Source organism: Pseudopipra pipra, chromosome 6, assembly GCF_036250125.1.
Source record: "Pseudopipra pipra isolate bDixPip1 chromosome 6, bDixPip1.hap1, whole genome shotgun sequence".
Taxonomy (NCBI): domain Eukaryota; kingdom Metazoa; phylum Chordata; class Aves; order Passeriformes; family Pipridae; genus Pseudopipra; species Pseudopipra pipra.
The window spans coordinates 62,339,945-62,366,764 of record NC_087554.1 but is presented as its reverse complement, the minus strand read 5'-3'; the positions used below and the strand labels follow the sequence as shown (position 1 = coordinate 62,366,764).

General features: G+C 50.9%; 1 protein-coding gene and 2 long non-coding RNA genes across 9 annotated transcripts in view; 1 reads left to right on the top strand and 2 right to left on the bottom strand.

The window, feature by feature from the left end:
* Positions 1-7,502: 7,502 nt before the first annotated feature.
* On the bottom strand, positions 7,503-8,595 carry LOC135416441 (uncharacterized). The gene is made up of 2 exons (XR_010431579.1): positions 8,251-8,595; positions 7,503-7,712 (listed from the first exon to the last, which is right to left on the bottom strand). It is a non-coding gene; the product is annotated as an uncharacterized LOC135416441 (long non-coding RNA).
* A 1,018-nt stretch (positions 8,596-9,613) lies between these two features.
* LOC135416442 (uncharacterized) lies at positions 9,614-10,347 on the bottom strand. The gene is made up of 2 exons (XR_010431580.1): positions 10,117-10,347; positions 9,614-9,756 (listed from the first exon to the last, which is right to left on the bottom strand). It is a non-coding gene; the product is annotated as an uncharacterized LOC135416442 (long non-coding RNA).
* A 74-nt stretch (positions 10,348-10,421) lies between these two features.
* Positions 10,422-26,820, top strand: part of SAMD4A (sterile alpha motif domain containing 4A) — a 101,027-nt gene continuing 84,628 nt past the window's right edge. For 2 of the 7 annotated variants that reach the window (XR_010431577.1, XM_064659588.1), the window contains exons 1-2: positions 10,424-10,626; positions 10,926-11,623. Coding sequence is in view for 6 of the 7 variants with exons in the window: in XM_064659588.1 (XP_064515658.1) it covers positions 11,428-11,623 (196 nt within the window). In the remaining variant the exon portion in view is untranslated. Of the gene's footprint in view, positions 10,627-10,925; positions 11,624-26,820 lie in introns of all 7 variants that reach the window. The other 5 variants (XM_064659589.1, XM_064659592.1, XM_064659593.1 and 2 more) reach the window with 5 other exon arrangements.

Below are 26,820 nucleotides of genomic sequence, written 5' to 3'. Positions count from 1 at the left end.
CCAGAGAAATCTGGATCAGCAGCTGGGTGTAAGACAGTTTATCTGGTGTGCCTAAAGTGACCTCCCTGGCCAGGGACAGCTCTGGAACAAAGTGCTGGACAAACCAGGCTTTTGTTTGCACCGTGTGTCAAACGGGACTGACCCCCCGAGGTGTCTGTGGGGATCCATGGAAGCAGCTGTTTCCATAAGAACAGCTCCCCCAGCGTGTGGGACAGCAGCTGGACAGCCTGTTATTCCAGAGGAGCAGGTTAATGCTGCACTGGTTCCAGCCTGGAGCTGGGCACTGATAATTAGCAGGGACTTGTTTGCCCACTTAGAGGATGAGAGGGGTGCTGTTTGCTGCTGGACCGAGGTAGTCACCGATATCAAATCAATCAGCTGAAATTTCCCAACGAGGCACTGTGATCCAAACCCGTGGGCTTGTTTAATCTCAGAGTGAAATGGTATTCAAGCAACCCCACAGAGAGTTGCCTGGTCTGTCTCATCCTTCAATCGATGCCAGAATTAAATAATAATGGCAAACAGGATGTAGCTGTGCTGAGCTGCCAGGCCATGTATTTACCATTAAGTCTGTCCCAGCTTTTCATTTGTTTCATCTTCTTTTAATAGCATTTTCCAGAGATGCTTAGTTGCTTTCTCAGCTCTAACAAGCTTCCTTGCTGGCCCAAATGAAAGACCTGATGGAGAGTTATAAAAAGTACAGTAGCTGGCTCATTACATTTACCCTTCTTCTAAGGAGCCATCCCAAAATATAGATCAGGTAAGGAGGAAAAGGAGCAGCTCTAAAGCTGCCTTGTGTGTCCCTTGATTGTCTTAAAACAGGGATTCAAGGCTCTAAGAGAGAAGTAAAACCTTCCTGTGACCCACAAAAACACAGTGTATTGACAGAGGCTGTTCTGCTCTGTCACCCTGTTGTAATAGAGGTAACATAATGTTCCTTTTCTGCTCATTATAGATGATGTTTATGGATTTGGTGACATCAAGGAGCACTTCTGGCAACAAGACTTGCCTCTTTTCAGCAGCATTGGGGTGTTACAGATTTGTGCTGGGTTTTGCTGCAGGAGAGGTTGGTTTGGTTTGGTTCATTAACTAATCAGAGCTGAGGCTTTGGAATGGTTTGATCAGACTAAGTGGTGCTGCTTTAGGGATGCCCCAGGGTGTCTTTCCAAGTGCCAGTTGAGTATGACTGGGACATCTTCCTTTTGTAGGGAAAGTTGCTGTGTTAGGATCTTCCTTCCTCCTTCCCTGCCTCCTTCAAGTAGAGGGAGAATGGTCAGAGGGCAAATCCAGGTCGGTTCAGGTGGTTGCTGTACAACTCCCTGACAGGGGGGTGGAGCCAGGTGGGGGTCTGTCTCTTTTCCCAAGAAACAAGCAATAGGACAAGAGGAAACAGCGTCAAGTTGGCCAGAGGAGGTTTAGATTGGATATTAGGGAAAATTTCTGTACTAAAAGGGTGGTCATGCTGCCCAGGTACAGGTTTTGTTCAGCTTTAAGATGAGCTTCCACGTGGATCTGATTTAGGTGCTTCATTTACGTTCTAACGTTGTTATAAGTAGGGTAAAAGGAGCCAGGAACCTGGATCTGAGTTTCTCCTGCTAATTTGCCCGTTGCTGGGTCCCCTCATGCCCTGAGGAAGCTCTGCCAGGTGACGTGTGCCAGGTGAAGGGAGTCTGGGGCTGACGTCTGTACTGGGAGGTCTCTGTGGTAACTGGGCACCAGTCACCACTTGCTCAGTTCTCCTCATTCCCAGAACAAACAAGGACTGGCCTCTGTCACTGCAGTGGACGTGCAGCCCCTGCAGAGGCTGTCCCTGGTGTCCTGTGTGTGTGGAGCTGATGTAATTAATGCCAGGGACAGCTGAATTTCATCTGATACAGCAGAAGTCCTCTGAACTGAGCTGTTAGAAGGGCTTGGTGTTGCCTTGCTGGAGGATGCTGGGCATGAAAAAAAGAGGAAAGCAGGATTAGGGGGTTATTTCTGGGTAACTTTAGTATTACTGCCATTTTTGATGGCACACAATGATGGAGATGCAAACCTGAGTACAGCTACAAGGCCACAACCAGGCACTGCAGGGTCCCATGCTTTGCAGGGTCCCCCAAAAGCAGCCCCCAAAAACCACTGAGGGGCTCAGAAAGTCTCTGCAGAGTCACTGGGGCAGCTCTACATGTTTCTATGTTGCTTTTTCTCCCTCATGTCCACGAGCAATGTGGGCAGAGAGAGACGAGACTGTAGTGCAGCGATGGTTATACCTGTAAAAAGGGGCTTCCACTGGTTTGGTTCCATAAATTTGTGGGAATGTGCAATGCCTACAAAAAGGCACCTTTGAGTGGGTGCTGCTGCAGCTGAACTGGGAGAGTCCTGCTTCAATTATCTGGGCAATTAGTCGCTACCTGTGTTTGATATCCTCAGTCTGGAGCAACCTTTTATCAGCAGATTTGTACTTAGAAAGCTTTCCGAGGTTTTAAATGCCTCCTCCAGCTTTTTGTCTTTATCAGCTGAGAGATTCTGGCAGTTCCTAATAATTTTTCCTTTCCCATTGCATCTCCACTTCACATCTAACATTTCCTGGCAGATTTCTCCATAGTAGCTGCAGTCAGGGGACTGGTGAGAAGCCTAATGCATCACTTCTCTCTCTCCTCCTGCTATTTATTCCTGTGTCTATCAGCTCCTCGTGAGCAATATTTTAACAAACAGGCTGGAGGGAGGATTGCTAACTTGTGAATTATTTTGATAGCTATCCTCTTCATTTTTTTCCTGCAATTCTGTAGATGCTGTTGAGTTTGGAGGCAGTGGGACCCCGGAGATCTACCAGGGGTTGTCCTGCATCAGCCTCCTGCCACCAGAACTGTGAGATGCAGATGTTGTGTCCTCGCTGGCCACGAGCAGCACAGACACCGTGCTCAGAGCTGTTGTGATTTTTGGCTCCAGTTCCTGAGGGTTCCTCGGTTTCAAGGGCTTTCCCTGCAGGGGAAGAGCATGGACTGTGAGCAGCTTGCAGGGAGCCCAGGGTGGGATGTTGCTGGCAGTGAGGCTGAGGATAATTACGGGCAGGGGCGAGCCCCGAGGGAGTCGGGCACGGCCGTGTCTCCTGTGGCTGCTCCAGGGTTAACAGAGCCCTGGATGGCAGCACATGTCATTGATCAAAGTGAGACCAGGGCAGCGATTTATGGCCCAAGGAAAGCTTGGAAAGGGATGATTTTCATTCACCAGCCACTGCCATACACGGAGACAAAATTGGCAGCCCAGCTGCTGCCTTTCCTTTCAAAGCTAGTTTTCTCCTAAGTGGTCAGTACCAAACCCTGGCTGGAGGGGCTGCAGCACCACCCAAACCCTCCTCTGCCTGAATGACACAAGAACTCACCTTTACATTTTGCTGTAGGGCCAAAAGTAAGGTGTTTGCCAAGAGCTGGTGGATTCACATTTAAGAATGACTACGGCTTTTCCAGTCTTTTGATCTTTAAGTATCTTCCCAGAGGCATGAAAATGTGTAAATAAGTCTGACAGTTCCAGTTTTCCCTTTCAGCACCAACTTCTTAACAAAAAGTCTTCATCAAGTTCTGCAGCATTTAATGCTCTGTTATTAGTGCTGGAGTTCTGTGTTCAGCTCTGGGGCCCCCAACACCAAGAGGATAGTGGAGCGAGTCCAGAGGAGGCCATGAAGATACTCCAAGGGCTGGAGCACCTCTGCTATGGAGAAAGTCTGAGAGAGCTGAGGTTGCTCAGCCTGGAGAAGGCTCTGGTGACCTCTTAGAGGCCCTTCCAGTGCCTAAAGGGGCTCCAAGAGAGCTGGAGAGGGACTTGGGACAAGGGATGGAGGGACAGGACAAAGACAGTGACTTCCCACTGCCAGAGGGCAGGGTTAGATGGGATATTGGGAAGAAATTCTTGCCTGTGAGGGTGGTGAGGCCCTGGCACAGGTTGCCCAGAGAAAGTCCGGTACTTCTCCATCCCTGGAAGTGTTCCAGGCCAGGTTGTACAGGGCTTGGAGCAACCTGGTCTAGTGGAAGGTGTCCTGCCCATGGTAGGGGGTTGGAAGGAAATGGTCTTTAACCCAAATAATTCTGTGATTCTGTAATTAACAAACTGTTTCCTTTTGTTCTGTCCTGAAACAGGTATTTGATAATACAAAGGACTGTTGATCCTATGACATGTTTTGATGGGATCCTCTGCATCCTTTATTTTAGCTTTATTTTAGCAACCTCTACCTCTGTGTACCCAACTGCTGGATCTACTTGCAGCAGCCCATGAGACACGTATTTCACAGCACCTCTTGGACTCAGAAGTCTCCAGGCTTTGCAGAGCTGTACCCTCAGCAGTAATTTGATGGACTTTATTGCTGGGTTTGACAGGCAGGTTGGCAGTGGGCAAATTTCTCTGCAATTCCTCCTCCTTCTGCTTCCAATGACCAGGCTCCACTGTCCCGCTCTGGATACATCTGGCGTAGCCAACTGGAACAGGTGGACCTCCACTGGGCCACATTTTTAATGGTGTCCTTAAATATTCCTGGTTGCTCCTGGTGTTAATTCTCCAAGGAAGCCCCATAGAAGCCATGTCCTCCAGCACAGCCAATGTTTACGCATCCCGTGTGGTGTGAAGGCTCCTGAAAGAGCTGGTGGGGACAGAGGGGTGGCTGGAGGCTGGTGAAGTTGGGGACAGTCACAGTAAAGCTTTGCCTTGGAGCCAGCAACCAGTTTTAACCACAGCCATCCACACTGGAACACGATCTGTGACCTCGTGTGGTAACTCTGTGGAGTTCTGTGCTGCAGGGAATGGGATCAATCCATACAAGGGCGAGGCAAACCCAAAGGCGTTTCCACTGACTTGGGATCAAGAGCCTTGTTTCTCCAAATGAGCCCCTTAAAGCACAAGAGTGGGAATGCTTTTCAGTCTTTTGTGTGTCTCTTATTTGGAGCAACATAACCCTTTGTAGCAGGATTTGGAGGCAGACCTTGGTTCAGCTGAGTGGAACACAAAACCCCCACAAGTCTGACCTAATAAGGTGGGTTTACCTCCTGTCCCCTCATTTCCATGAGAATCTTCTCCTTTTCTTGTCTTCTTTTCCCACCTCTTGCAGAGAAACTTGTCGATACCCATGAAGGCAGGAGTGGTGGTTTTGGGGCATTTTGGCAGAGCTTCCAGTGTTTCTTGTTTGGAGCCAAGAGCAGGAGGATCAATGAGAGCTGTTTCCACCTGTGTTTGCCTACTGTGCTTGGATCCCCTTCCAGTTCATCAGGTGGGAGTGTGGAGGTTTTCCTCCACCCCGGCATCCCCCCTACATCTAAACCCTCACCCAGCCTGGCAACTCTTCCAACTGTCCTTTAAGGAAATTCTTAGATTACCATCACTTTGTCAGCTGCTCCATTATTAATCACCAAGCAGGAAAACTGCCATAGTGTCAGTGCTGCTGACACGTGTCTTGGGCTGGAACCAGGCTTCCAAAGAGAATTGCTTGAGAGGGGTGGTTAGGGAAGCAATTTCCTCCATGGTGCTGCTAATGCACATCTCCAAGCCTGTCTTGGAGCTGCTGGAGACGGGGAGTCGAGCGGCTCCGTTGAGTGGTGCCTCCTTGGGGGATCAGTGTCTTGTTTCATCAGGGCCATCTGCTTGCAACACAACCTCAGTCAGCTCCAAGTCCTACAACAAGCTGCTTTCAGTGCCTGGCTGGAAGTGGTTGGAAAAATTGGAGTGTTGTAGGTAAACATGAGGCAGACTATGGGATACAGACATCCAGGGATTGATCTCGCCAGCAGGGCTGTTAGTGTGCATGGAGAGGGACCCAGAGCTGCTCAGGGGTGCAGACCTATCCCAGGTGTGAGTGGAGCTGTGCCAGCTGGGGAGGGTGGGATGGGACATCTCTGTGTGCCCCACAAACCAGCACTGCTGCCCCGAAGGCCCAGCGGGGCTTGGGTTGGGCTTAGCCCTCAACACACACGTACAGATCTCAATCCTGCAAAGTCAAATTCTGCAGATACTCGCTTTGCTGTCAGTCAGGTTTTGCAGTGTTTATATTCAAGGGGTTGTTTGAAACTGGAGCAGCCCAGTGGAACTTCCTGGCTGCCGGGTTAAATAAATCCTTCACGTCCCTTTTCGCATCCCCTTCTTCCCCGGCTCCTCTTCATCACCGGTTCTGTCAGCATCACCGCAGCGAGAGCAGCCTGTGAAACACTTGCCAGTGGTGTTTTTTTTGAGAACCATTAGTTAGGATGATTTATTTTGTTGGCTCTGAGTCCCTGGGGTCCCTGTGAGCCAACTCATCAAGCGTGCAGGGCAGAGCTGACACTGCAGGAGAGGAGGTGGATTCCCCCGCGCTCCCGGCTCAGCATGACGGTGTTTTTGGAGATGACACGGGGTCTTCTCACAGCAACCCCTTGACAATGGCTAAACAAACATATGAGCAACATTTCCCATGCTATAACCAGTATTTCCCAGTGCTTCTTTCACCAGATATTGGCACTCAGATGCTGACACTTCTTCTCTTTCCCCTTCAGATCTGCTGTCGCAGCTCAAGCCAGAGGGCTAAAGGTGCTTTTCATCCCAGCCATCATCCCCCACTGCCTCAGGGGAGTCAGCCCATGCTGCTTTCATGAGGATTTGGGTTGCAACACCTAATTTTCCACTAACAGGGCTTAAGAAACACAGGTTGTACATCCAGACTGGGAGCTGATCCACAAGGAAGATTATGCATTAAGGCTGGAAGATGAGCAGTGCATACCCTGCCCCAAAATGATGCCAGAAAAACACAATGTGGTAGAGTTAGATTGGGTATTCCAGGCCTGGGATTGTCATTTCCTTTAATTTCTTTAGTGCAGGAGATCTGTGTCCTGCTTCCCCAGCCCCAGGCAGGACAGACCCTGGAGAATCGCTGCTGATCTCATGGTGAATTCAGACCCGAGGTCACCCCAAACCCCCAGACTGGGCACAGGGGTGTAAATCCAAATTTTGTGTTTGGGGAGAGTGACTTCTTACACAGGCAGATGATGATAGGACAAGGGGAAGAGGTTTAAAACTATAGGAGGGGAGATGAGATTAGATTAGAAAATGGGAAGAAATTCCTGCCTGTGAGAGTGGTGAGGCCCTGGCACAGGTTGCCCAGAGAAGCTGTGGCTGCCCCATCCCTGGAAGTGTTCAAGGCCAGGTTGGACAGGGCTTGGAGCAACCTGGTCTGGTGGAAGGTGTCCCTGCCCATGGCAGGGGGATGGAATAAGTTGGGCTTTGAGGTCCCTTCCAACCCAAACCATTCTGGGACTCTGTGATTTTTAACATCTGCCTCATTCCAGTCTGGAAATACAAACCCACACAGGTTTATATTATTTACTTTTTATTTTTAATTTTCTTATATTTCTTTTTGCTTGTTTGTTTTTGTCAGGGCTTTTTGTACAAGCTCCACTTCACCACCCAATGTAAGGAAATCATTAGCATCCCAGTGGCCAATTCCCACACTGTGTTTAGGAACAAATGGAAGGGATGTTGTGTTTAATTATCTCAGCCTGCTTACCATGATATTTTCACTAATATTTGGGTTTAATGAGCTAGGAAATCTGGGCCATTGTGTGCTGGTGGATATACTCATCCTTTCTCCAGCTAAATATGTTATCAGATAGCTTTGACGGGGATGAGCAACGGCTTCCTTTGAACTCGGGAATCGTCAAGATTCTCTAATTTGCTTAGACCACCTGCTTGGCTAATGTTACCACAGGCCTCTTGTTTTCTCTCTGAAATGGTAAACAGAAATGTAGAGGATGCCTAAATGTTGCTGTTCCAACCCTGGAGAAGAGGAGGCTGAGGGGAGACCTCATGGAGGGTGCAGCTTCCTCTCAAGGGGAAGCAGAGGGGCAGCACCGATCCCTGCTCTCTGTGACCAGTGGCAGGACCTGAGGGAACCACTGGAGTGGTGCCAGGGGAGGTTTAAGCTGGATATTACGAAAAGGTTCTTCCCCCAGAGGGTAGCTGGGCACTGAACAGGCTCCCCAGGGCAGTGGGCACGGCCCCAGGGCTGCCAGAGCTCAAGGAGTGTTTGGACAATGCTCTCAGGGACAGGGTGGGATTGTTGGTGTGTCCTGGGCAGGGCCAGGAGTTGGAATTGATGGTCCTTTCCAACACAGGATATTCTGTGATTCCATGACCCACCCTGGTACAACATCAGCTCTGCCCCAGCCAACAGACAGCCTCCACTTTTTACCCCAAAACTTGCAGCCCTGCAGAAATGCTCCAGCTGGATCCACGAAGATCCCGAGGTCCCACAGGAATTACCATATAAAATAGAGTTATCCTGCTTTCCCACTCGGTGTGCCTTGTGTTTGTGCATGGGGTGTCTTTGCTCCCAGGGCACAGTGTCTGCACACTGGATGCTCCATCTGCAGGGAAGAGAGTTGGCCATGGGGGTGTTGGTGAGTCCCCCCACTGCAGTCAGGAAAGGAGATTTTCCTCCAGCTAGGAAGGATCTGTAGGGGCACACACCCTGCAAAGCAAGGAATGCAGCAAGGAATTTCTTCCACGGGTCACAGATCTATTTTTTAATTACCATAGAAACCTCCAAACATCCCGGCGTGTGCTGTGACGTCAGAGCCTCTGCTCCTTCACATCTGCTTCCCGGGGACACTCTGGGGAATAGGAGCCGTGGGGTCTTGAGTGGTGGGTGATTATTTTGGGGTTAATTAGCAGGCAGGCTCTTGGTGTCTCCTGGAGCACAGGACAGACTCTGGCTTCAGTCTGTTACTCTTGTTCATCCACCCCTTGCTGTTGTGGGGGGATCCGTCTCCTGCCGACCTTCCCAGCCTTGCAGGGGGATGTATTTGATGTTTCATCCCTAAATATCCTTCTGATCGCTGCCCTTATCACTTTAGATGTGCAAAATGCAGAACCTGGGAGGCGTTTTTTGGCAAAGCCAGCTTGGCAACCCTTAAATTAGCAGCGTTTGAGCGCGTGGAGCTCTGCCTGGAGCCCCTGGTGCCGATCGTGCTGGCGGTGGAAGGAGCCTCCCTCCTCATTCCCATACAGAGGGTGTATCCCCATGGCTCCATGGGCCATCCCACAGCACACCCGGACAGCAGGAGGACTGTCAGCACTTAGGTGAGGGGAAAGGGGCTCTTTGATGGAGCTTTTGTTAGGATGGAGCCATAGGATGAGACAGATGGCCGGGGTGTGTTGGCAGGGAACTCCGCTCCTGTTTGTTTAATTAGTCACCAGACAGACTGAGAGCTAAAGGCAAACTCAGAACTGTGGTGAGATGGACCATTTATGCTTGATGATCCCACTTGGTGATCCTCAGCTCGGCATCCTGCTGTGGGATTGATGCTCCAGCACACAGGACCGGGTGTTCCCAGTGGATTTGGGCGGCCTTTGTCTCCCTGCTAATATTTGTCCCCCAAAAGGGACAGATTCAGGCAGGTGTGTTGCTTTTTCAGCCAAAGGGAGCACAAACACAGAGTTTTCCTTTCTCCAGCACCCGCCAGAGCACACAGCCCCTTTTGGGAAACAAATTCCTAAAGGGGCTCCAAGAGAGCTGGAAAGGGAATTTGGACAAGGGCATGGAGGAACAGGACAAGAGGGAATGGCTTTGAAATGACAGATATTCCCCACCAACCATTTTTATTCCAAATAAAAAGCCCACAGATAAAAGCACTTCATACCTTTATTTATGCTTTAAAAAGTGTTCAATTCCGCTCAGCATTTTGGTGTGTTCTTCCAAACACTTGTGCACAGGGATTTCTCTTTCTCCATTTGCCTTCTTGGATATACCTGTATCTTTCATCCTTTCTAATGAGATGAAAATAAATGAAAAAATGAAAAATAATAATAAATAAATGGAAATAAATGAGAAATGGGAAAGGGAAATAAAGTATGTGTGGGAAATGGGTAACCCCAAACACAAATCCTGTCCCCTCTCCGGGGAAATGGATAACCCCAAACACAAATCCCGTCCTTCTCTACACACGCAGTGCTTAGAGGTGTATATTTAAAATGTATATTTAACAAACGCCGCAAAAAAATAATAATAATTTAAAAATTTAAAATATAACCATTTTAAAATTTGCCATTTTTGCCCGGCGCCACATTTCACCAGAGCCCAAAGCGGAGGGTTTTTCCCCTCCCGAAAAAATCCCCCCCTGCCATTACCCCGCAGCCCGCTAGAGGGTGGTTTCCTCCAGCGGGAAATCCGCAGGACGTGGAGCGGGGCGGGGTGGCGGGAGGGGGGGAGGCCGTAGTGTGTTTTCCAGCATTCCCCGTGCCGGAGGGAGCACCCAAAATTCCGGGGGGAGTGGCGGGACCGCGAGCGGGGCGGGGGCGGGAGGTGGGACGGGAACGGGGGACGCGCGTCCCTCTGCCCCCCCCCCCCCCGCCCCCAGCGCGCGGCTGGCCCCGCCCACCTCCGCATGACGTCACCCGTATGCAAATGAGCGGCATGAGGGGAGCGGGGGCTCGGCGCGCGGCCGGGCTCAGTCTCGCGCCGCGGAGCGCGCGCGCGCCCCCCCACCCCCCATTCTCCCACTTCTTCCCTTTTTCCCGCCTCCTTCCCTCGTTTCCCCCTCCCGCCCCCACCCCCTTCATCCCACGGACATGGCACGGCCACCCCAGAACGCCGCGCCGCCCCCTCCTCCCCCGATCCCCGGGGCCGGCGTGAGTCAGGTGAGTGTGTTTTTATGGAGTGTGTACGGGGTGCGGGGGGAACTTTTGTGCGTGTGGGGGGGGCGGTGGTGTTGTACTGCAGTGAGGGGGGTGTCGGGTGTTTCCCCCCCGCACACCCCCGATCCCGCAGGGCGGTGGTGGCGGGTGCGGGGGGATCGCGGTGAGGGTGTGGGAAGGCGGGTGAGGGGTGGGAGGGAGGCAGCGGGGCTGCGGGCGAGCCTTCCTCCACACTCTCCTCCTCCTCCTCCCGCTCGTCCCCCCCAGCCCCGCTGACGCCCCCTCCTCTCTCTCTGTTCCAGGTGTGAAGCCGCCGCCGGCAGGAGGTCGCTCCCCCCTCCCGCCCCCTCGCAGGGGGCAGCCCTGACGCTGGGGTTTTCCTTTTTTTGGGCTTTTTAAAAATTTTTTTTTTAATTTTTTTTTTTTTTGGCCCCACCGTCTCCCTCCCTCCTTCCTTCCCTCCCTCGCTCTCCCTCCCTCCAGGAATCCAGCGCTGCACCGAAGCCAGAAGAGAGGGAGCAAAAAAAAAAAAAAATAAATAAAAACCCCAGCCCAGGCCGAGAGCTGCGTCCGAAACCAAACCCGCCCTTCGAGCGTCGCAGAGGAGATTCTTCTTTTTTTTTTTCTTTTTTTTTCCCCCTTTTTATTTTTAATCACCATTATTTTTATTATTATTATTATTATTATTATTATTTTTATTGTGAATAGCCCTGCCCCGAGCACGGTGGCGGCGGCGGCGCCGGGGGCAGGGAGGCTGTCCCGGTTATTTATTCTCTCCCCGCAGAGCTGTCCCTCCGGCTCACCATGATGTTCCGAGACCAGGTCGGCGTGTTGGCCGGGTGGTTCAAGGGCTGGAACGAGTGCGAGCAGACTGTTGCGCTGCTCTCCCTGCTCAAACGCGTCAGCCGGACCCAGGCTCGCTTCCTCCAGCTCTGCCTCGAGCATTCCCTGGCAGACTGCACCGAGCTCCACATCCTCGAAGGGGAGGCCAACAACCCCGGTGAGTGGCGTTTCGCCGAGACCCTCCCCGAGCCGTGCTCTAAACGCCGTCAAAATTTAGAGAAAAATGTTAAAAATACACCCAAGAAACGAGTGCGGTGTGGGAGAGGGGGCTCCCCGGCTCGATTGCGGGAACAGCTTCTCTCCTCTCCTCTCCTCACGTTTTATTTTCCAAACGGGGTTCGGCTTGTTTCAGTTTGGTTTTTTCACAGCAAACTACTCCGCTCCATGGCGTGGTGTAACTACGGTAGCATGAATGATTGGTGGGTTTTTGTTGGTTTTTTTTTTTTTTTCCTCTCCCCGCCGCGTCCCCCCCCTTCCTCCTTCCATGCAGTTTCCTGTGAAATAAGTAAGTCAGGTCACGTAGAGTCTGGATTTTCTGGGCTTCTTTTGGACAACGTGGCTTGATTTGCTCTCTGCAACATGCAAAAGCAGCCCATCGCTACCTCAGACGAACTGTTGTTGTATAAAGGTCTGGGTAACTGGGTTATCCTATTTTTTTTTTTAATTTTTTTTTTCCCCAAATGTGGCAATTCCTATTTCATCATTCAGATCCTGTTTGGACGCATTTTTTTTTTCCCCTGCAGCTCTGAATACCCCTCTTGTGTTTCAGCAGAGCTCTAAGAAAATACGAGTGGGCTGTTTTAGGTTTCTGAGGGTGCAGGACAGAAAATGTGCGTGGCTACGGAAAGTGTATTTTGCTTTTATTTATTCACCATTACAAGTTGCTCAACTCCCGGGAAGTAAATGGAGTTCGAGCAGGATGGAAATGGCACAAGCGCCAGGCGAATCGTGCCGTGTGCTCCTCTATTTATTTATGGGGGGGGTGGTTGTTACAGATGTGTGTGTTCCTGAGGGGGGGATGTAAACAGGGATGCAAGTCGCTTAAAGTAGAGTTTTTGCAACACAGAGACAGAGCAGGGAAGGCAAAACGTATTTTAGTGTCTTTTAGTTGCGTGGTTCTGTTCCTCCAAGCCCTTCAAAAAAAAAAAAAAAATCCCAAATCGTAAAAAAAACCCACCCAACCCAAAAAAAAAAAAAAGCGAAGCAACCCCCGCGCGTTGCAAAGCATGCCTTTGATTTAAAATCCCCGGGGGGGAGAATTGGGATTTGGGTTTTGGGCTGTGCGCGGGGAAGCGGTGCCGGGGAGCGGCCGCGTTCCGTGGTGGGTGGAAATCTTGCGGCCGGATCCCGAACAGAGCCCCCGGTGTGGACGGGGCGGGAGGAATGCAGGGTCCTTCTCCAGCTGTTCCCTATTAGAGCACCGAGCCGGCAGGGTTTGGCAGCTGCCTGGGCTGCCATTTGATGACAAGGTCCAGCGCAGCGCCGTGTTCCACCGAGGAGGACGGATTTAAGTCCTTCTGCAGGAAACCGAGCCCGGGGCTGCTCCGGCGCAGAGGGATCGGGGCTGGCTACGGGGGAGCCAGGCTGGAATTGGCCGTTCCCTTATATAGCTTGTAGGAATGAGAGGGAGGAATGCTGCGTCTGGGCGCAATACTGCTGCTTTTATAAACAGCTGAAGGGATGAACCTCATCCATCCCTTTGGGTGGGGAGGCCCCGGGGGGGGCCTGGCGGGAACACGCTCTCCAGGCTGGGCTGCTCCAGGATACATTTGCAGCCTCCCATGCCAGCCTCAGCACAGCCTTGCCGTGATTCCCTCTGCGAGTCGGTGCGAGCCGTGTATTTTTAATGTTATGTTTTTATCAGCATTGCAGCTTTTCATTCATACCGTGGTTTTGGTGGCAGCCCAGTCCCCTCGCTCGGTCAGGGGATCGGAGGGGGGTGATTTGCACCCTGACGTCAGGAAAGGCGAATTATGAAGGAAAACAGGGGTTTGAAGTGTTCCCGGATACGGAGTCACGCAGGGCCGCCTGTGTGGTGGCGTTTCCTCGGGGTGAGCCGGGGTGCAGACCAGGGGTTGGGCCGTTCCCATCTCTGCTCGTGCGAGCAATCCCTGCTTGCCCCTGTAATCCCGTTGACCTTGCTTGGCGCGAGGATTTCTCCTGCGCGTGGAGCTTGGCATCCCGCCTCCTGCCTGTCCCTCAGTGCGTTGGTGGAGCTGCCTGAGCGTTCCCTGACGTTCCTTCCAAAAACGAGCTGCTCCTCCAGGGCGTTTGTAACTCCCGTGCCAAAACCTGAGTCTGTTGAGTGCCTCTGTCTCACCAAACACCCCCCCCCATAGGCTTTCCCATGGGATGGACATATCCATGCATCCTGTGGAGCAGGACGTGTGCTTTTCCAGGCACTCCTGTTGCAGTGGAGGGAAGGTTAGCTGAGATTTGCAGGCAAGATCTGTTAAGAAATGGCTTTATAGTCTCCAGTGTTAGCACTGCCTTCTTCATGAAACCACCTGTATTCCTGAAGTCGCTCCTGTTCCGTGCCTGTTTTGCAGTCTGGCGCTTGTCACTCGCCTGGCAGTGGAATCACACCAAGTTCTGAGCGGCAGCGTCATCATCGAACCCTGTGCTACTCGTTACTCTTTGAATCCTGGTGTTTGCATAACTAATTTGGGCTCGATTCTCTCCCGGGCTGGGGCCTGAGGTGGCTCCTGGTATGTTTTCCTGGTGTTTGCTGGCTTGGAAGTGGTGGCTCCCTGCTTGTAGGTGCCCCACCGGTCTCCCTGTTGATGTTGGGATCGCGGTGGTGCTGGTGCACAAGGGACTGTGGGGTGATGGGGTTGCACAGCCCTAGTGGGCTGTAGGAGTTGGCTGTAAGGTGTGGGATGTTCCCATTCCATGGGGCACAGGTGAAATCCATTGTCTGGGAAGGGGTGTCACCATGACTTCAGCAGCGCCGGGCTGAATGTAACGTGCTGGGCTGATGTGCTGGAGCAAGTGTTGGAATTACTCTGGGTCCTCGTGGGAAGTGAGTTGTTTTGTACATGCGAGACCTGTTGCTTGTCCCAGCCCTGTGGGGAGGTGGGAAAACTGGAGTATTACTCCTAGTTTATGGTCATTCAGAAGAGGTGGCAGCCCTGCTGTTGTGATCTGTGGTGGATGAACACCGTCCTTGGCAATATCATCACCAACAGCGTTGGTCCCAAAGGGAGAGCAGAGCTTTGATATCCTCACTGGCTGGTGGGGCTGGAGCTCGTGAGCTTTCAGGTGTGTGGAGCAGGCGGAGAGGAAAACTCCTCTCAGTGAAGGTGTCCAGCTTGTTTCTTGCCTGGTGACAGGTCTGCCATATGGCAGATGAGATGGGAAAACCTCAAGGAAGAAAAAAATTACTCTTTTTAACTAGTTAATTGCTGTGGAGAAGCAGGTACATTTAGTTTGAAGGAGTTCTATCTTGGTTTTTCTCCAGTTGTGAAGGTGTTTTCATAATCACAGCCGAGCTCTCCTTGTTAGGGCTGCAAACCCGGCGTGGTTCTGCTGTGTACGACCCTCAGAAAGCCCTGAGGAGCCTCCTGCTTCTGTGGTTCTTTGGATTCCTGCTCAAGCATGGGTAGAACCATGTTGCCCACCTCAGATGAAAGATGCCTGCAAGACATCCTGCAGAAAACTGCACCGGTGTCTGGGAGCAGACCAGTGTGGTGACTGCATGTGGTGGGGGGGCTGCCCAGGTGGCTGTGAGACCACCTTCCACCTGTGGCCTTTTTAATATTTAAAGGCATTGCTTGATTATAAAAGGAAAACAGAAGTGGGAAGCCAACACAGAAGGAAATCTGTACGTTTCTTCATTGGTGAAAGGCACATCTTGGGGTTGTCCTACACGGAGGCCTCAACAAGCTTTAATGGTTTAACTGGTGAAGAATGTGGGTTATTGCTGGTTCAGTTTGAGCCTGAATGGCTTGGCCTGCAGGGCACGGGGGAGAATATGGAAACCATATTATCTGTGCACAGAAATAGAAGTTTCAGGTATTGCATAGCACTATTTAAAAGCCTGCTATAACTTCCTTCCTTCCTTCCAGCCTGGCCTTGCTGGGCAGCTCCAGCCCCAGCTGCTCGGAGCCGTCAGGACGCGGCGACCTCCTTGGAGCCGCCGGTAAAGGTCAGGCAGGAGCATTCTGTGCCTTGTGGGAAAGGGACCTGTGCTCTTCCTGAGGCACTGAGAGATGCTTGGTATGGGATACAGACCCAGTGAGCAGATAGGGAAGGCTGTATCCATGAAAAGTGGTCTGTAGGCTTTGGGCGCGGAATGCAGGATGTGCTTCTGCTTTTGTCTACTTGGGTATCCCCTCTCTGGGATGGCCAGAGGTGTGACTGGTTGTTTTTTTTTTTTCCAAAGTAGTCCCACATCCCATCCCACCAGCCCTGCTTTCCTCACTCCTGTGCTCTCTGCTGGTCAACAGAGGTGCCCAAAGGCTCCTGAGGGTCATCCAGGCATCCAGACACCCACCTGCACCAAAGGAAGAGCGGCGGCTTTAAACTCCTGGCCTTGAAGGACCACAAGCTTTCCCTGCCCTGTGCACGGGACATTAACTGCTCCTCCACGTGTTAGGGCCAAAATCTTTATTTCACTTCAGCAGGCTGTCAGGTGTCACAATGGGAGCATTGGGATGACCCAGATTCCTCATCCTGGGAAGGGAGGACTGGCCTGAGGAAGAGATGAGGGTTGCAGGGAGCCGTAATGTCTTTTAATAGACCAAGTGATGCAGCTGGAAAAAATGGCCAGGCACAAAGGTGCAGCAGCTCAAAGGAAGGCTTGTGTGGTTGTGGAGGTTTTTTTTTTCCCAAACTGTACGAGCTGGTCTATTAAAAGGTATTACATGTTCCTGCAGACCTTGCTTCTTATATCCTTAGGTCCCTGTGGCTCCAGCCATAGAGCTGTTGCTGCTACCCTGGTCACAGACAGTCTCCCAGCCCATCAGAAGCTGCTACCCTTCCACCTTGCAAATTTTGCAGTTTGCCCCCAGTGACCCCCCACTGATGGAAAATTATCCCAGTGCCCAGTTTGAGGGTGTTTTCCTTTTTCTTTTTTTAATTTTTCTTGGCTTGTAGTTGCATTGCAGTGCTGAGCTCTGGTTTAAGTGCCCTTGGGCTGTGTGAGGGTGTCGCTGGGCTGTCCCAAGGAGGGACTGGAAGAGCCAAGGAGGTGTCCCAGGAGGAGGATGGGGCCGGGAGCTAAGCCCATGTTCAATGGGGGTGAAAGGAAGTTCTGAGTGCAAGGCATTGTGTGGTCCTTCCACACAGTTGTCTCTGCCCAGAGAGGGGTGTGAGCAACTCTGCCTATTAAAAACCAGGAGCTGGAACTCCTAAATGAAGAGAATATAGAATCTCAGAACAGTTTGGGTTGGAAGGGACCTTAAAGTTCATCCAGTTCCAACCCCCTGCCATGGGCAGGGACACCTTCCACCAGACCAGGTTGCTCCAAGCCCCGTCCAGCCTGGCCTTGAACACTTCCAGGGATGGGCAGCCACAGCTTCTCTGGGCAACCTGGGCTGCTGAGCTCTGCAACCTCAGGTCTGCTGAGCTGTTGGACACTGACTTCTTTCAATCTGTGTGCTGGTGCTTGAGCTGCTGCCAGGTTTTGTTTGCAAACTTGGGGGTAAAACCTGTCTGTGCTGGGCTTTTTGGAGAGGAGCAAGGGGAGGGGTACAGAGGTACAGGGCAGTGTTAGCCAGCACTGCACACTCAGTATTCTCTTGCAGTTCAAAGATATTTTTATTTTTAAGGATATTTTTCAGAGTGGCTCTGGGAAGCACCACAGGCCAACATTTGGCTTGTGTCAGTCCTTGGCTGGAAGTAGGTCTGTGGCATGGCATGACAAAGGCTTCCCTTTGCTGTCCCCCTCACCCTGATGCTGGGACCTAGAGGAGACTCTTTTGGGCTTGCACTTCACTCTTTGGTATTTTCTCCTGTTTGCTTAAATACTCCTTCCCTCGTGGTTCCTGGCACGTGTCCCTTGCAGTCAGAGCAGGAGGAAGATGCTCCCTGTGGCTCGCTTCCAGAGCACTGGGAGCACAAATGGCAAGGTCTCTTCCATGGGCAGGGCTAACAAGGGCCAGGTTGTTTGGGTGGGGGGTGGCAGCACTTGCCTGGGGGAACATTTTTGGGTAGTAATGCCTAAAATGGGAAGGAAAAAATTAACGAATGGGAACAGTCTGGTTTGCTGTCTGGTGCATCACTGGTGCGAGAGAGTTGGCCACAGATGGGCTGCTTTCTCCCAGAGAGACTTTTCCATACTTTGCAGTGTCCATTTAACCATTTTGTCAGGTAATTCATGGCTCAGTGAGGGGCCTGATGTCAGGCTTAATTTCCCTACTGACTTCATTTGGGAAATATCCCACTGTTGAAGTGCACGTGGAAGATGCAGGGAAGCATGTCATGCATCGTCACAGACCTGAGCTGGAATTCTTTGCCTGGCCTGGCTTGTTCTCCCTTGACTCCTACCCAAGTGCTTCCCTTCTGTACAGGTGTCTCATACTTGTGCTTGGAAAAGCAGTGGATCTGAAATTCTGTCCCACCACGGCGGGTGCAGGGAGGAGGAACTGCACTGAAGGGGAGGAACTGCACGAGGCATCACCGTCCTCAACCCATGATGGGAGAGGTTGAGGACAGCTTTAGCTCTAGAGCTGAACAGGAACCAGCTGTAGAGCCATCAATTAAAATAATCTAGTTTGTGAATACACTTATCTGCAAACGAGATTAAATGGATGAGTGTGGAAAGCGCTCCGCTCGTAGCCTGGGCTGATCCCCTGCACAGTTGCATCCTTTGGCGTGTCAGACCTCAGCATCTGAGCAGAGCTGTGTGCCTGTCCCACCATTTTGTGTTTTACATCTACATTTGGGCCAGTTGATGCTGCAGTCAGCCAAATTTTCCTGCCGTTTCCCTGAAGGAGTTGATGAAGGATTCTGCGGGTCGCGGTGCGAATTCCCACCTCCTTACAATTTCTCAAGCTCTGCCCTTTCTTTTTCTCATGTTCCATCAAAAAAAACCGCCTTTATTTAATTTGTGGCCCACGAAAGCCATTCTTTACCAAGCTGGGAGCTGTGTTTGCAGTCGGGGTAACTGAAATAGTAATCGATGTGAACACTGGCTTTATTTTAAGGTGCACCCGTCAGTGCTTTAGCGCTCCAGCATCGTGCTCGTGTCTAGTGTTACCACAGATAACTGCTGGGAGAAAGGGCACCCCTTGCACTGCCACTGCATCCAAACCCCGAGATCGGAGCCCGCAGCTCCTCGGGGTTGGATCCCTCAGAGGAAGGAGGAGCTGCTGTATTGTCCTGCTGTACTGTTTTGGGGGTCCCACCTGGTCGCCCCGGTCTCCTCCCCACTCCTCGCGCGGTGCCAAGCGCGCGCAGGGCCCACCCAAAGCACAGGTCGTGGTGTTTGAAATCCTTTTTGTCTGCAGAAACCCCCCAAGGGTGGTGGGACGAACCCTCACGTGAACTGTGCGTGTGCACGTGCCCTTTGTATTTTGTATTTTCCCTGAGTAAACAAGACCATTACTTTTTTACTAACTCTGGGTTACGCAAGAGCCGCTGGGGGATCTAAAAGAGGTTGCAGGTCTGATGCAAGGGATCCACAGGCTTGCATGCTCATCCTTTTTCCTTAAAAAAACAATATGTGTAACTCTCCAGGGCTCTGGTCCTAAGAAGGAGACCCAGAGATTTGCAGAGGTCGTGTCTGAGCGTGAGTTTGGCGGTGGCAAACAGCCAAGCCAGTGGCTTTCCATCTTGGCCCAGGAATCACAAATGAAGTTGAGGTTGGAGCGAGCAGATCCGTTCCTGACTTCCTCTTCCGCAGCAGATGCGTTAAGTGGAAGGGCAGGATCTCCTTAAAACAAGGTTGGAATTGTTTCTCTGTTGGAGAAGGTGTTGCTGGCTTTTCTTTGGAAGGGGGTTTTGCAGGCAGAGGGAGTTGTGTTTCTGGCATGGAGGGGATTCCAAGCTGGATTTTCTCTCACAGAGCAGAGGGCTTGGGATGGTCTCACCCAAAGCGTGAGGGCCGTGCAACTCAGAGTGTGGGTAAGGAGCAGAAAACGAGCCTGGTCAGGGTGAGGAGGCAGAAACCCAGTTTGCTTTGTACTGACAGGTGCCTTGTCTCCTTCTACCTTCTTCTAGTGATCTTTCCATGCTGGAGACAAACACGTCTGGCTAAGGCAAGAGGAGGTGGAATGCAGTGATTTCCCAGCGCAGGCTCACGTGTCTGATGCCTGGCTCACAGTGTGTGGTTTTATTTGAGTGTTTGCAGCAGGTGACTCCATGGCAGGGCCATATCAGGGGTTTTGGTGAAGGTGCCTGAATTTTAGCATGTTTTTTTCCGGAGGGCTCTGTGCATGCAGGGCCGTGCAGGTGTGTGGTGCAGCACCTCACCTGAGGCTTCCTGCTCCTGTCTGGAGGAGGGATGACTCTGTAGACTTCAGTGATCTTCTTGAACCCAAGGTGTAAACCATATATTTCTCTGCTGTTAATCATGACTGCCCTTCTCAGGGCCTTTGCAGTGCTAAAACTTTCTTGTATCCTGTAAAAATAATCCCTGGGTGTTGTCCTTGAACAAACTCGTGGTCATTCCACGTTGTGAGCCTGGGACTGTCCGTGATGGGAGACATGGATGGCTGGTACTGACGGCTCTGCTGCACCAGGGGCTGAGCCAGCTTCCCCCACGGCCCCTGCAAGCCTTCCCTGTTATTTGCAGGAGCTGGATGTGGCCCAGCTGGTTGAGCTATCATGCCTGAAGATGTTATTTTACTTAAAATAATGTTAATATTGTGACTGTCATCTGCAGGATTCAGCAGCTCCGCTCCGCTCTTCGCTCTTGAGCGAGGCAGCCCTGGAGTAGACGCACAGAGTGCTTTAAAAAGCTTCTCCTCTGTTACTGATCCTCACAAGTAATTAATTCCAGATTGCTCTTTTTCTTTTTTTTTTTTTTTTTTGATAAAACTAATTTCAGACAAGCTACAAACCTGCCTTTTAAGCAGTTAGTTCTCCTGCTCCTTGCCTGGTGGGGAATGGGCACATGTTGTGTTTGGAGTTTTAATTGTAGTTATAAGAAGAAATTCAGTGGGTGGATAAAACAGGGTTTGACCAGGTTTAGCTGGAAGCATTTTAAAACCCACTTTCCATGCCCCACTGCATTTTCTTCTTGCTTACTGTGTTTTTAACCCTGAACATCACAGATCAGTTCTTCTTGTCATTGGTTTTCTTGTGTCGACCCCTTCTCTCTGTCCTCCAGCTGCAAGGAGAAGTGAGGGAAGAAAATGGGGAAAGAAATGTGGAGGAAAAAACCCACAATTTTTGTCATGGAGAAACTTGCCTGATCTGATGTTTGCAAGCAGGACATGGTGTTTCTGCAGCAGCTGTGGTCTGCATCCATGCATTTCCCTGCTTTTCATAGCTTTCCTGTGGGGATATTCCTCCTGTTTCTGATGGCAGCAAACATCAATGTGATTTTTCTACCTTTTTTCTGTCTGTTCCCTGGTGTGCTCAAATTGCCACAGGGTCAACTTGGTTCTGGGTAGGGGTTTTTTTTTTTCCTAAATCTCACTGTTCCAAAGAAGTGGATTATTAAAATAAAAATACAAAGTCTCCAGGCTGTTTCCCTCCAGATAATGCAAACATAGATGAAATGTTGAGTTATAACTACCTGAGTGACCTTTTAAGATAAGAATTGTTATTGACTGGTGGTATTATGTTAAACTGATAAGAGTTCTTTTTAAAAGAGGAGGGGAAAAAAAGCCCAGCAAACCCTTCAGTAACCATAACAACTTACTCAGCAGCACACGGACACAGCTCCTTCCTGATGCTGCTGCTGGAGGCTTCAGGGTGGCCTGTGGGGATCTCATCTGGCAGCCCCTCAAGGGAAACTGGGAAACCTCCCTGGAGCTTCAGGTTGTGCTGTGAGGGCTGCCCGAGGTCCCTTGGCTGCTCCTGTTTGCTCTCAGCCCCCAGATTTTCATCATCTGTGGGGAATTTTAGCTGGAGAGTTGTGCTGGGGCTCAGTCCTGTGCTGTTTCATCCAGCACCACAGGTTTGGGTGTGGTGGCAGGGGTGGGTGCTATGGGAGAGGGTGCTGGGAGCAGGAAGGATCATAGACTCCCAGAACAGTTTGAGTTGGGAGGGACCTTAAACCTCACCTTGTTCCAAACCCTCTGCCATGGGCAGGGACACCTTCCACTATCCCAGGTTGCTCCAAGCCCTGTCCAGCCTGGCCTTGAACACTTCCAGGGATGGGGCAGCCACAGCTTCTCTGGGCAATGCCAGGGTCTCACCACCCTCACAGTGAAGGATTTCTCCCTGATATCCAATCTAACCCTGCTCTCTGACAGCATGAAGCCATTCCTCCTTTTTCTGCCCTTATTCAAAGTTCTTCTCCAGCTCTCTTGGAGCCCTTTTATGTACTGAAAGGGGTTCCAAGGTCTCCCCAGAGCCTTCTCTTCTCCAGGCTGAACGGGGCTGCTTTTGAAAGTCAAAGGAGGATGCTTTTGATGGTCCTTGCTTAAGAAATGAGGAACCAGGCAAGGAAGTCCCTTCCTTACCATCACCGTGCTGGCAGGCTCCGTTGGAGCCCCATGGGGAGCTGGATCCCAGCTCTGTGCCCAGCAGAGGTGCCAGCTCCTGTTTCAGGTTATTATAACAGAGTAAGGAGTGTGATGTGAGCCCACAGGTAATCCCAGCCTCCTTTGGCCCAGCTGAGCCCTGCAGGCTGTGTTTGCACGTGCTGCTCCTGGGAATTCTGTCCGTTTAAAGCGGAATTCACACTTCTGCCGTGCGCTTGGTCACCTTCTGTTCGCAGGGGTTGCCACTGAGACTGTTGGAGCTACAGAAAACCAACTGTGAGCAACTGATTTTTCTTACCACCTTCTCCCTCCCCATCCCCTTGCACTTGTATTAACTGTGAGTTGTGGGTTTTCCTAAGTTTCATGGAAAGTGTGTCCAGGTTCACAGCTCTCAGGTCAGGGCAAGCCTAAAGGTTGACAAGCAAGAAAGTGCAGACCCAGGAAGTCTAAAATGAGAGGGAATAGGCCTGATGAAACATAAAATACTCTAAATATTCCATTAGAACACACATGAAAAATGTGAACATATATGAAACATAAAATACTCTAAATATTCTGTTAGAATTAGGGGTAGTGGGAAAACAATCCACTTGAACCTGTAGCAGAAGAGGCAAAGGTGTGCAACTCTGTGTGTCTGCTCAGGAATTCAGTTACTTAAACCTGCTCTATTCCAAGTCATGGCAGCAGCAGGGAATCTGTGTAAAGGTGTCAGCTTGGCCTGTGCTCACCAACCTCTCCTCACATTCTTCTGGAGCAGCCAGTTGGATGCTGAGTGCTTTTTGTAGCCGGTGTCAAATCCCGGTCAGCCAGAGAGCCTTTATAAATAAAGGTGTCTGCTGGAATTCAGGCATACGTGGATAATAGCTGCTGTAACTCAGCTGTCCAGCCTGGCTTCCTGGCTTTTATAAATGACTGATCAGAGATTCCACTGAGAAGGAGGATTTAAGGGGATGGGGCTGCTGGAAGTGGTCTCTGTGCCGATAAGTATAGCGAGGCTCTGTCCCCGGGACAGGTGGCCGGCGTTTCCCTCCCTCCACTGCTGCCCCGGGTTTGTATTTCACACAAGGCAAATGTTGCATTAGTAAAACGTGTGTTGTGGTTACATGGCAGGGGCTCTGCAGGCTTTTTTTTTTTTTTTTTTTGCAAGCTGCACTCGAATCTTTCAGTTTGTCATCTTTTTTTTTTTTTCCCCTTTTTATTTATGGGAGCGGGTAAACACTCGGAGATCTCTCTGGACAAACCACAGCAGCTGGAGGATACTGGTTTCTCTATGGAGTGGAGGAATTTCATCAGAGGAGCTATTGTTTGACTGTGTTCCCAGCATTTTGGCAACTGTTCTTTAGATTAACCCTACAGAAAGGGGAGGGTGCTCTCTGCCGGGTCTGGAATAATTGCAAAAATGTGGGCAGATGCTTTTGCATTGTTAGAAGTGGATCCTGGTTGGTAGTAGGGAAGCATGGTGTGGGATTAGGGAACGAAGAAGCCCAAGTTCTTTAAATCCCTCCTGAAGCCAAACTGGATGTCAGCGTTGATGTTCAGTTGTTTTCTGTTTTTAAAATGGAAATAGTTGGTATTTTCCCCCTCTACCCTGAGCAGTCAGTAATCTCAGTGTGTGATAACCAGGGATCCTGCCACAGGAGAGGCTGGGAGCCCAGGCCTGTGGAGGCTTAGGACGCCCTGCTGTCCCACAGACCGCTGAGATCTGACTCCTTGCTGGTGTAAAGCCCCTGATTTTGGCAGATTTACGGGTTTGATGCTGTTTGCACATCTTGGAAATCGGCCTTTTGGTCATCAGCTGGTTCTGTGGCACAGAACTCCTCGTGAGCTTGCAGGGACATAACCTGTCCTCTTACAGCCAGTGGCCTGGACCAGGTGTCTCCACCCCTGTCCCAGGCCAGTTCTGTACTGTCCCTTGGAGGGGGATGCTGAGAGCCACCTCAGAGAATGTTTCTTGCTGTCGAGGTTCCTCTGTGGGGCTGCTGGGGCTGTTCCTCGCTCCCGAGGGCTGTGGGGGTCACAGCTGGCACACCCAGCCCAGAGAAGCTGTGGCTGCCCCATCCCTGCAAGTGTCCAAGGCCAGGTTGGATGGGGCTTGGAGTAACCTGGGCTAGTGGAAGGTGTCCCTGCCCATGGCAGGGGGTGGAACTGGATGATCTTTAAGGTCCCTTCCAACCCAAACTATCCTGTGATTGCTCATCCAAGGGCTGGTGTGGTGCCTTGTGGGGGACTTGGAGGAGGAATGGGAGCCTGTGACTTGTGGCTGAAGGGTGATGAAGCTCCTCACTCACCGTGCAGCAACTTCTTCCTCTGGCAATGCCTGCAGAGCTGAATTCACCCCCAACTCCGTTCCTTCCTTGCCAGATCTTCAAAACACAACCAAATTCGGCTTTTTTTTTTAATCTGATGTGCGTATTTTGGTTCGGTTTGCCCATACAATTACACTAATTTGCTTTATTACACACAAAAAGATTAAAAATGCATCTGGCAGAGAGGATTAAAAGCTGGTAATCTGGCTGCTAAGAAGCACGCGATGCGTTAGGATTTCCTTTCGAGGTGTGTGGAGCTCTGGAACACGAGCAAATGTGATCCTTTGTAGTTGGGAGTTTTCACAGGGAGAGCTCATTAAAGCCGCTGTGATTGTTCAGATGAACAAAAAAAAGGAATGAATTTAAAATATAAGACTAAATCCCACCACATTAAAGCCCTAAGTTGTGATTTAAGAGCTCGTTTTGGGTTTGGGTTTGGTGTTTCTTTTTGTATGGGAACTTGGAGCAATAGGGTTGTTTTACCTTTTAAAGGATTTAACAAGTCACTCTAATTTTCTTTTAATGTTGCAGAGCTTCAAAATAATGCAAGGTCAGGCTGAGCGTAACTAATTCCAGTGTGAAAGCAGAGGGAAGCCTGTTTCTCCATAGACTTACAATTAGTGCAGCAGTACTCCTGCCTTGGAGAGGGGTGTAGTGGGAAATGAGACTGCTGGAACCTTGGTAAATAAAAATGCGTGCTTGGGGATTTTTTTTTTCCATTTTTTGTACAAGGAAGAGGGGGAGCCCTGTAAAAGCCAAGGTTCATTTCAGTTTAGCTTGCTTTCACATGTGCCCCAGGAGGGCAGGTGACAGCGTGATGAAGGTGCCCTTGGATCATTCAGGGGCTGGCAAACCCCTCTGAGGGTGCTGGGTTTTGGGTCCTCATCCCGTGGTTCTGTTCAAAACACATCCATGTTTACCTGTGGCAGGGTTCCAAGGGAGCTGAGAGCTTTGCTCCCAGGGTCTGAGTTGGTCTGTGTGAGTCCTGCCACTCCACCCTGGACTTTGGGACCCCCAGGTGCAGGGCTTTCAGGGGTGACCCCTTTGCTGTTTTCAAAACCTTTTTGTTGCATTGTTATTGTGGTGAGTGTTGTCTTTATCATCTTGATGTCAAAAAACCCCCAAACCGGGCTATTTTCACACTGCTCTGGGTGTGCTGCCTGTTCTGGCACCTGGATGATGCCCAGAGCATCATCCTGCTTCTCCTGCAGCCATCCCACAGCATTCCTGTGGCCAGAACACACCTTGCTTTGGTCCTGCCACCCCTGGGGATCCCCCAGCCTGTCCTGTGCTGCTGTGACAACAGCAAATCGCTGTCACCGTGTCACCTCAGTGCTGCAGGGGATGCCCAGGGCCCTCCACTTGCCTTCATTACAGAACCATTTCACTCCTTGTCCCTTTCCTCAGGTGTTAGTTTTGCTTTCCAGGTCTGTCCTGCTGCCACAGCCCCAGTGTGTCCCTTCTTTCCCTACATTGTGGTCTCCTGCTGCTGGGGGTGGCCGGGAGCTGGGGTGGGGAAAGGGGAGTTCCCATGGCCTTGCTCCTGTTTACCTTCCCTTTCCTTGGCCTCAGGGCCTATTTTCACATGTAGAGGTTGCTGGTGATCACAGTGAGTGTTTTATGCCCTGTGCCCAAGGGGAGATGCTGAGGACACATCCCATTTCCCACCAGTCTTGCAGCTCTGGTGCCCTGTCACCCCCAGGATGCGGGTGCTGGTCCCTGGACTGCTCCGCCTCTTCCCTGTGTGGGATGCAGCCATCAAACCTCCCATCCCCCCGGTGCCAGCTGGAGCCCTGCCCGCAGCACCAGACCTCCCTGGGCATCACCTTCCTGCTGCCAGAGCCACGGCCAAATAAAAAGCATTTTCCTTTCTCCATCTCCTACCTGCTGCCCGACTGCCTGGCCTTGGGGAGGGAGACTGGGCTGTGGGAATCCCTCCAGAGCCAGGATTCGGGCTGCTTCCCTCTCCCTCCAAATGTCTGCACACCCTGGTTTGCAAACACAGTCAGCTCTGCCTCACTCCATTGAGGTTTGGGGTTTTTTGTTAACTCCTTATGTGCCTCTGGCTGATAGAATTTGGCCTGTTGTAGCAGAAATCCCAGCATTTCCTTGCTTTTTTTTTTCCCCCTGCAAAATCCGTATGTTGCAGCTTTCAGGAGAGAGGAAAACAGCATTAACTTTTCATGTCTGTCGTTGCTAATTTAAGGGGTGAGAAGTTGGCCTGGGTCTGTTTTTTTAAAGTACTGAGCATAAACTGGTAGTGCCAGTGTCGGTGCTGAATAACTCAGTAAGCTGAAGAATGCAGTGATATCTAAAATTAAATCTGTTCTTAATTGCTGGGTTATAAATGGCAGCGTTTTCTCCAAATGGAATTAATTTATTATTTTTCAATTGCCGACACGAGTCTCGGCAGCACAAACCCCACATTTTGCATTAATACAATAATAAGG